This window comes from Macrotis lagotis, chromosome 4, assembly GCF_037893015.1.
Source record: "Macrotis lagotis isolate mMagLag1 chromosome 4, bilby.v1.9.chrom.fasta, whole genome shotgun sequence".
In the NCBI taxonomy this organism is placed as follows: domain Eukaryota; kingdom Metazoa; phylum Chordata; class Mammalia; order Peramelemorphia; family Peramelidae; genus Macrotis; species Macrotis lagotis.
In genome coordinates, this window is record NC_133661.1 from 48,103,461 (window position 1) to 48,113,551 (window position 10,091).

The 10,091-nt window shown below is 55.3% G+C and overlaps 1 protein-coding gene across 1 annotated transcript; it reads left to right on the forward strand.

Moving 5' to 3' along the window:
* Positions 1–7,203: 7,203 nt before the first annotated feature.
* ISLR2 (immunoglobulin superfamily containing leucine rich repeat 2) lies at positions 7,204–9,348 on the forward strand. The gene has a single exon (XM_074236367.1). The coding sequence runs from the start codon at positions 7,204–7,206 to the stop codon at positions 9,346–9,348; it is 2,145 nt and encodes a 714-aa protein (XP_074092468.1).
* The last annotated feature ends 743 nt before the right edge of the window (positions 9,349–10,091 follow it).

The following is a 10,091-nucleotide window of genomic DNA, read 5'->3' on the forward strand; positions in this document are numbered from 1 at the left end:
TCTGAAGTTGCAAAGCTTGGGTCTAAACCCAGATTGTCAGACTTCAGACGAGCTCGATTCCCGTGGTACCACCGACTCCTCTAGAATGAGGAAGCTCAGAGGCTGGGACATAGAAGGGCGGAGAGAGGATGTGTTCATCGTTATTTCAAATGACTAGAGACTTAGCATTGGAAGGGACCTCAGAAGCCATCTAGTACAAGTCCGCCGCCCCTTTATTTTACAGAAACCGAAGGTCGGTGAGGCTCAAGGATAGGGACCTTTAGCGCTCATCTTTGTAGTTTCTACAGTTGCATTTGTAGAAGGAAAGTCAAAGGCTGGGGTGGGGGTGGGAGAAAGATGCGCTATTCCCTTATTTCTTTTTTCGGCTTTAATAATAAGGAAGGCTATTAGCATAATAATAGGCCTTGCTCGTTCCTCAGGCAGACACAGGCATTTTCCAGGCGCCGCTTCTAGGTCCCAAGTCAGCCAGCGATGGAACTGGAGAAGAGAACCCAGGAATCCCCTTTCCCAGTCTCCAGGCTATTTAAGCGCCTGCTTTGCGAACACATAGTGAGTTCCCAGTGATCTCAGAACTGAAGGGGAGGGAGGGAGGCGAAGAACGGGCTTTCTGAGCGCAGACATGGGGGACAGAGAACAAGGTGGAGGGAAGAAGAGAGTATGAGTTGGGGTAGGGAAGGAGGGAAGGCCTGAATGATCTCTGGAGCACCCCCTGCCCGCCTCTTGGTTTGTCCACACACCTCTAACCCCCCATCTCTTTTCCCATTCGTCTTCATGTTTCCAGAAGGAGCTTTTGCCGGAATGCCAACGCGTCTTTACTGAGGTTTAGCGGGATCTAGAATGCCTTAAAAATCTCTTTTGAAACAGCGAAAACACCCTCTTTTTTAAAAAAGAGATTTCTGAAGAGCAATTCCCTTCTCCAGGCTGGGGAAAGAGCCTTGTTTCCCTTTCTGGACAGGGTCTCTAGCAGGGACTGCGGACGTGACACCGACAAGGGCCGGGGACCAGGAAGCGCAGTTGAGAGGAAACCCCGAGCCCCGAATTCCCTCCCCCCCCCAATTTCTATCCGTCTTCCTCCAGGCTCGCTTCTTTCTTTCAATCTGGCGCTTCCACTCGTCTCTCCAGTTCCTGCTGTGCGCCCCGGCGCAGGGCCAGCACGCAGAAAGGCGAGCTGCGCTAAATAAGGGAGGTTCTCCTAGGTTCGCCTATCTGGTTGGAGAGCCCTCTCCAGTAGAGTGAGTGACGTCTCCTCCCTCCTGCGCACCCAGGAAGCCGAACCCGGGGCTGGGAACCAGAGTCTCCGGTGGTTGCCTCTCCGGCCCCCTTTGCCATCACCGTCCCCTCGCGAAAGGCGGCTGCGGTTTAGAGATGAAGGCTTTACAAAACCTATAGCGCACCAGAGGGGCCCCGGATGGCCAAGAACTAGGCAGCCTTCACTCTCCCTGGGTTCCTTTATTGAAGCACAGCCCCGACTAACCGGCTTCCGCCCTGAGCGTGTACCCCGACCCCAATCCCTTTCTGAGGCCTTGAGCCGCAGTTGGACACTGAGAGATCCAGACTTTCCTGCCCCCCCCCCCCCCCCCCCAGCCAACCTTTGGCCCTTTGCCTCCCCGGCTGAGGAGCCAGAATTTCCTGCGGCCTCAGTTACTCCTCCCTGGCTATGCCAAGCCCGCACACACATGACCTGCCTTGGGTTGGCCCTTTTCTTCCCTGACTGCATAGGGACGAGCCCAAGTGGCTACTCCAAACCGGACAAAGGCCAGCTCTAGGCCCCCATCCCCTTTCAATTCTCTCTCTACTCCTTCAGGCTTCCCCAGTTGGAAGAGGGGCGGAGGGCAGGGGCAGCGACCAGGGTCCCAGTCCAGGAAAAGAACCTTTAGCAAACCTGCGGCCCTTTCTCTGTCGGGTTGACTAGCAGGCTGAGAGAGAGAAGTGAAGGAGAAAGGCCGACAGTCCCCTGAGGAGGAGTGTAGAGAGACAAGGGGACATGGCGACCTGGCTGACCCGGGACTCCCACGGGGCTGGCTCGTGAGTCATTTGGTTTTCCTCTTCAGCCTTGCGCATCCTCTGTCCCACTTTCCCGAGCCTTGGAAGCTGCAAGGGGTCGCGGAAGCCTGTGGATTTGATGAAAAGGGTCAGGGAAGAGACCGATTCATCAGGATGTGCCTTAGTCTGCGACTTTGGTGTGTGTGTGCCGGTCGGTGTGGGCGCGTGGGTGTGCGTGCGTGTGTTTGTGCGCGAGTTGTCCTCTTACGGTGTCAGAAGCCCAGGTTTCGAGTCATCGCCTTAGATTAATAAAGAACTTTTTGAAAAAGCTCTTCAGTTCTTTTCCGACTTCTTTCCTCCGACCCTACTGCGCTCATTAAAATGCTGAGCATTCAAATACATCGCTGCATAATCTCAAATATTGATTTTATTAGACAGCAAACAAAATTGACGGAGGCTCTATCGATTAAGATCCAGTCGGGCCCGAGGGCTATGTGCGCCCGTGTGTGATCCAAATGACTGCATCCTGAGGGAGAAGAGGTATTTGTGCCTGCGGGTGCATACGCTCGGGGTGCTGAGTACACCCCTCAGATGGGCAGGGACACCGTCGCACACACACGAGTGTAATAGATGGAACCCTGTCCACGATGGTTCTCGTCTCTCCCTACGGAAGTGTGAGTCTGTCTTCTTTGGCAGGGCGCTGATTGGAGTCTGGGGGTGGGTAGGGAGAGGGGAAAGGCATATGGAGATCGATCCATTAGCACGCATTAGCTGACTGCCGCCACCTCTGTGAGTGCAGGACAGCATAGTCACCTGTACAGAAAACCACAGACCTAATTCGTCCTGCGCTCTTACACCTTCCCGCTTCTAACCCTCCATCCCCAGCCTCTCCAGAGGTAAGACAATTACTTCCCTCATTTTTAAGGTTTTGTCTCTCAGGTATTAGTTGGCCAGAGATAGCCTTCCAGGACTCCAGAGAAAAAAAGAATGCACGGTTAGAAAAACCAGTTCAGCTGTTATCAGTACCTTTTCACTTAGCAGCCCTAGAACAGCAGGGCCGACTTCTTCCCCAGCCCAGTCCACTTGGGGTTGTATACCCAGTAATCCCCCCGTGAGCTAAGGGACTTCAGCACCGAAGCAATCGCCGGTCCTGGAGGCTGACAGTTTGGGGCCTGCAGTGACCACACGGATTGATCCTCATTGATACCTGTTTCCCACTGGTCTGCTACAAGAACCTCCCTGGAGTCGTTTCTTTCACCCTGTACTTGTAACCTACCCCTCTGGGTGGGCTCTTCTTGTCTTGTACCCGCCCAGGAGGGATATTTTGATAGTAACCCGTCTAGAGGTAGCTTGATAGGGTGAAGAGCTCCGGGTTTCAGTATTTGGGATTTGCCATCTCTTGGGCAGGCGTTTGATTTCTCGGAATTCCTGCTTCCGCAGCAAGTGGAAGGATCACAGTTCTAGAACTGGGTGTAGTCTGGTCTGTCTAGTCGAACTCCCCACCCCGCTTCATGGGGGCCCAGAGAAGTGGAGGACGTACCACAGCACACCAATAGTATAGTAAATGAAAAAAAAAACCCTCGAATTTGAACCCAGATCCTATTTCAAACCCAGTTCAGATGCTATGCTCTTCTGACTCCACTTCCATGCCCACAGCAGTCTCACTCCACTTTGCATGATGCCCTATAAATGGGAGTTGCTGTTTTTATATGGGTGGCTGTGTATTCGTGAGTATGTGTATGTATAATCGAGGAGGAGAGCGGATGTGTGCCTACAGCAAGATGGATGTGTGTGTGCATGTGTGTGACTGTGGGTGTAGTTTGCGGGCTGTGTACATATGGAAGAACCACTGAGATTGTGTGAGTGAATGTGGAATCGTGTAGACCTGAACAAGTGCGCTCTTGTGATTGTCTTCTCTAGATGTGTCTAAGTGACTGTGCCAATATGTATCCCTGTGTGAAGCAAGAGCCAGGCTTCTGGGTTCTCCCAGGAAAGTGCAAAGGTGAGAGGAAAAGAGGAGCTCACTAGTGGAGAACATTCAATTAAGAGGCAGCTGCTCTTTAACTAGGCATTCCCCTATATCCACATTTACATACCATGGACACACAGCTGGAAGGAGCATAGGCAGGATGTAAGAGAGGCAGGCTGGCCCAACCAGGAGCTACAGCCACCATGAGCAAGCTGCTGATAGAGTCCAGAATGACCCTTCATGGCAATGGGCTTTGGGTATAGGGTGGACACAAGACAGGTATCCGAGGTTCTTTTTTCTCAGTGAACATTGGACTAACTCTCTTTTCAGCCTCTATCATGGTCTAGGTTTCTGGATTTTCTGCCCACCCTCCTCCTTGTCCCCACCACACAACATCCCTTCGATAGTCCCCAAAGGGGGCTTATTGGACTTTTCCTTCTGGTTTAAATTGGGCTTTGCAAACAAAAGATGTGTTCACAGGAGTCTGGTTTGGAAGAGAATGAGGAGAAAGAAGGGAGAATGAGAGGAAAAACTCTTTTCTTCCTGGTCTTCCTCCATGGACTGTCCTCAGCTTGGGAGGCTTTAGGGTGTGCCTCTGTGTCTATTGGGGGGGGAGGAGGAGGGGAGAAGAGGAGGAGGTTGGAAGGGCCAGGTTCTAGACAAAAATAGAAGGGAGGGAAGATGAACTCTCTCCTAACACAATCAATTATGCATCATGTTGAATGTGGCTTCACAGAGAATGGAGTGGGGGCTGAAAGGAGGGGGAGAGGGAGAAAGGGCGAATGGAAGGGAGGAGGAGGAGGAAGCAGAGAAGGGGGGAATAAAAGACTTCACTTGCCCTGGGGGTGGGGAGCTGAAATGTAGATCTCGATCCGATATTTTTCTGATCCAGAATCTATTCAAGGTTTTTTTGATGTGTTTGTTTTGTTTTGTTTTTGTTTTTAATAAAGAGTTTAAAGACACCAATTCCCCCCCTTTCTGAGCCCCTCCTTCCCCCAAATTCCTCAAAGATGGTTTACCTCACGTGCTAAACGATTAAAATCCGTTTGCATTCAATCAGAGAGCAGATCCAATGTCCTCGCAGAATCTGCATGTGTGCTGGGGGTTGGGGGGGGGGGGGGTAGCTGGCGTCTGGGCTCTGTAAGATGGCAGTGAGCACGAAAACATACTGATGTGATAAATATTGCATTGGCTTTGGTGAGGGTCCCTACAGCTTTAACACACGCAGAATATGCAGGAGGTGGGAGAGGCTAGGCGCGCCCCCGCCGGCCTCGAGAGCGCGCTCTGACTGCAGCCTGCAGCCAGCCAAAAGGTGGGATTTGGGGGGAGGGGGGCAAAAGTGGTTGATTGGAGTTGGGGGGCAGGCGGTTGGAAAAACCCAGAGGCTCCCTCAACTCTTATCCTTCTTTCTTCCTTCCCACCCCCAAATCTTGGACCTGGTGTTCTCCCAGACGGAGAGACGAGGCGGCCGCCGGCACAGCAGCAACAGATGCAGGGAGACCCTCTCCGTCGGCGTCCGTACTTCGCAACTCCGCATCTAGTTAGGGGTCCGAGTCCCCGGGGAAGCTGCGCCTCATCGCTCCCCAACAGCAGTGAGAGCGTGGGGACCTGAGACGGAAAAGGTGAGCAGATCCCTGGTACAAGGCTGAGCCGTTCTGGGGCGTGGGAAGGACCCTGGACAGCGCACAAGGCGGGTGCCTGAGGGGGCATCTTTGTGTGGAGACTTAGCCTGGGCGCCTCCCAGGAAGCTGGGACCCCAGGGCAAGGAGACGACAGGGAGACCTTGCCGGGTCTGGATGAGAGGTATTCTCTGGTGTAGGCAGGAAGGAGATAGGAGACATTTGAGTAAGGGAAAGGGGGTGATGGATTCTCCAATGCGGACCTGGAAACGTCCTGGAGCAGCTTCAGTTAGTCAAGCTAGCCCTGAAGCGGTGTGGGGTTGGACCCAGACGCTAAGTGGGGTGAGGCTTCGCACACCCTCCTTCAGCTCTGGTGGGTGGCGAAAGACATTGCTCCATTGGGGAAAATGGGGGGGGCAAGATAAGTAGCCTGTTCCTCTTTTCCCCAAGTCCTACAGTCCTGGGGACCCTTAAGGGAAAGAACCAGCCGACTTGCCAGATGGGCACTGGTTCTCCCAACCCAGCCGCCTGCGATGCCAGAAGGCTGCAACAGGGGGTCTTTAAGCACCAAGGGAGGACTGAGGGGGTGTATTTCAGGACATTGGTTGCACGTCTCCACCCACTGGGTTTTCTTCGGGGATGGGGATGAAGGGGAGGGCTCTCTTTCTGTCCTAAATTTTTGTTTTCTGGGAGATTGCGTTGAGGACAAAAAATTAATTACTGAATATTATGTTTATACTTAACATTCGTATGTAGAAAGACGTGTGCACGTATGTGCTATATCTAGACCCACATCTGTGTGCATGTGCAGGCGCATGGGATTGTATCAGTGTGAACATGCGTCTTAGTATATTTACATGTATGTCTGTATATTCCACGAAGCGGACAAAGTCAGGAAGTCACAGACATTGTATTTGTGTATTTAAAGGAGATTCTTCCTCAGTCCCTTTAGGGAGCTTCTCCAGGTCTCGTAAATTCCAGCAGAAGCATTTCTTCCTCTAGTTGCCCCCCCCCTTGCCCTCCTCCTCCCCCCATACCATTAAGGCAGGACGAGAGATGCTCAGATAGCACCCGGCTAACCCTTGGGGAAAGCTTCCGGCGCCAGGTAGCGCGAGGTTCCTTAGCACCAGCTCCAAGGGACTTGACTAGGACACCGGCCCCGAAACTCGGGCTCGGTCCGCCGGGAGACTGTGGGTGGCACGAGGCGGGAGCTGGGACCCGGGGCTGGCGGGGGGGGGAGGGGAACAGGATGAGTTGCGCAGGAACATGATTGGATTCCCGGCCATTTTCAGCTCCGCTTCACTAGTCCGGACTCTTGCCAATGGGCCCTACACCAGGCAAAGGTCTAGGCCGGTTTGGACAGTGGGGGGGGGCACAAGGGGGAGCGATCAAGACCGTTGGCTAGGGTCGGTGCACTGATCTGCCCTTTGTTAGATGTGGTGGAAGGGACACTGGATTTGGAACCCAAGACTCGGCTCTCCTGCCCGCGCAAAGTCGCCCACCTCTCCGGCTCTCGGGTTTCTCGGGTGACACATGGTAATGTTGGATTAGCTAACCTTGGCAGTCCCTTCGAGCTCTACCTTCTAGAATCCGCTGACTTTCCCGTTCTTCTCCTCTTTGCAGGAGATAACGATGGCGGCGCCCGTGCGGGGCCTGTGGCTGGTGTGGGCGCTGCTGGGGGCCGCCCGGGGCTGCACCGAACCTTGCGCCTGCGTGGACAAATACGCACACCAGTTCGCCGACTGCGCCTACAAGGACCTGCAGGAGGTGCCGTCGGGGCTCCCTGCCAACGTGACCACGCTCAGCTTGTCTGCCAACAAGATCACCTCCTTGCGGCAGGGCGCCTTCGCCGAAGTGACGCAGGTCACTTCTCTGTGGCTGGCGCACAACGAGATCAGCGCCATCGAGCCCGGCGCCCTAGCGGTTCTGGTCCAGCTCAAGAACCTGGACATCAGCCACAACCAGATCGTGGACTTCCCCTGGGAGGACCTGCGCAACCTGAGCGCCCTGCAGCTGCTGAAGATGAACAACAACCGCATGGCGGCGCTGCCAGCCGACGCCTTCCGCAACCTGCGCGACCTGCGCTCTCTGCGCATCAATAACAACCACTTCAGCTTCCTAGCCGAAGGCACCTTCGACGCGCTCACCTCGCTGTCCCACCTGCAGATCTACAACAACCCCTTCGACTGCACCTGCCGCCTCCTCTGGCTCAAGGCCTGGGCGGAGAACACGCTCATCTCCATCCCCGAGCGGGAGTCCATTACGTGCGCCTCGCCCCCAGCCCTCAAGGGCGTCCCCCTGGGGAGCCTCCCCGCGCTGCAGTGCGCGGCGCCCACCGTGCGCCTTAGCTACCAGCCCAACGTGGATGGAGCGGAGCTCCAGGATGGCCTGGCCCTGGCCCTGCACTGCACGGCCACCGGCCACCCCCTGCCCCAGATCCAGTGGCGCATCGAGACGGCCGGCGGCGCGTTGCTCATCGAGCGCCCCAACGCCAGCGAGGCCGGGGAGGAGGCGCCCCCGCTCTCTCCCCAGCGCTTCCTAGCCTTCGCCAACGGCACCTTGCTCATCCCGCACCTAAGCAAGAAAGAAGAGGGCACCTACACGTGCCGGGCAGACAACGAGCTGGGCAGCAACGAGACCTCGGTGAGCGTGGCGGTGGCCGGACCGCAGAAGCACCCCCCGGCCTCTCCCCGGGGTGAGCTCCCGGGTCTGGGGGGCAAAGGCCCCGGAGGAGATCGCAAAGCGACCGGCAAGGGATATGGCAATAGCGTCCTGACCTCCAAGGGCGAGGAGAGGACCAAAGGCCGGGGTCCTTGGGGAGGGCAGGGCAGGGCTTCAGTTGCGCGGACCGCAGGGGTCCCGGAGGAGGTGGAGGTGGAGGCGGAGGCAGAAGAAGACCCCTTTCGGCCCCCACCATTTGAGCGGCGCTGCGGCCAAGGGGACCCGACGATGTACGTGTCCAACCACGCGTTTAACCAAAGCGCCGACCTGAAGCCCCACGCCTTCGACCTGGGCGTGATTGCCCTCGACGTGTCCGAGCGAGAGGCCAAGGTACAGCTGACCCCGTTCGCAACCAGGCCCGAGAAGCGCCACCTGCGGATGCTCTACCTGTGCACGGAGGGCGGCCATGCGGTAGTGCAGTGGTCCCGAATCGAGGAAGGCGTCAACTCCTACTGGTTCCAAGGTCTGAGCCCGGGCACCAACTACTCGGTGTGCCTCACTTACGTGGGCGAGGCCTGCCAGGTGCAGGTGGTGTTCACTACCAAGAAAGAGGTACCCTCGCTAGTCATCATCGTGGTGGTCAGCGTCTTCCTTCTGGCTCTGGCCACCGTGCCTCTGCTGGGGGCCACGTGCTGCCATCTCCTCTCCAAGTACCAGGGCAAGACCTACAGGCTCATCATGAAAGCGCAGAACCCAGACCAGATGGAGAAGCACATCGCTGCCGATTTCGACCCTCGTGCTTCCTATCTGGAGTCGGAGAAGAATTACAGCCCCACAGACTCTGGGCCCGGGGGCGGGGAGGGGACTGGACCTGGGAGCAGGGCTGGGTCCGGGGGCGGGGAGGAGGAAGAGGATGATCAGGAGGAGGAAGGAGCGGGTGGAGGACTAGAGAGGGACGAGAGCCTAGTGGCTGGCTCCCTTCCCGAGTCCCAGTCTAAGACCAACCAGGAGGAGTTTGAGGCAAGCTCAGAGTACAGCGACCGGTTGCCACTGGGAGCTGAGGCTGTTGATATCGCCCAGGAAATTAATGGCAACTATAGGCAGACGGAACGCTGACCTTCCTCTCCCCTCCTCCCCATCCTTTCCACCTCCTCAATTCCTGCCTGACCCTCAACCTCGGACAATAGGAACCAAAAGAAAACGGGATGGGGGGTGGGAGGGATAAGACAGAATTTAAAGCATTTCATATTATCAGTATAAATAAGGTGTGGGGGGGTACTGATCTAATACTCTCGGTCTGCAGGCCATTAGAGAGGAATAGAGTCCCTCCTTTCTTTCCACCCGGCTGTCCCCTCCGCCTAGACCCTGGAGGTTAGTCCCCCGCACCCGGGAGCTTTTCGTATTGAACCATTCCTCCCCATCTCATTTTAGCTGCTTCCCTTAACTCCCTGAAGACCCGGACCCTATCCCTTTTGAAATTTTAAAACAAAAAGGGGAAAAAAAATCCTCTCTTCCTTCCATTGGCTTTAAAGGGAACAAATACTAAGTCCTGTGTTCTTCAACTCAACAAAGAAATAGAAGGGGGCTTGGAGATTGGAGCAAGTGACAACTCACCACTCCTTTTGATCTTAAGATTTGTGTTATTTTTTAAAAAAGGAAAATCATGATACGATTGGATCTGGTGCTAACACCCCGCTTCCCAGCCTGATGGGAAATAGGGTCTTTCATTCATTCATTCATTCATTCATTCATTCATTCATTCCCTGTGTTCCTGTCTCACTCCCCCCCCACCCTTGACCTCACTTTTCTTCTCCCCACTCCCCCTCAAAATCAGGACTCTCTCGGATCACGTTCCACTC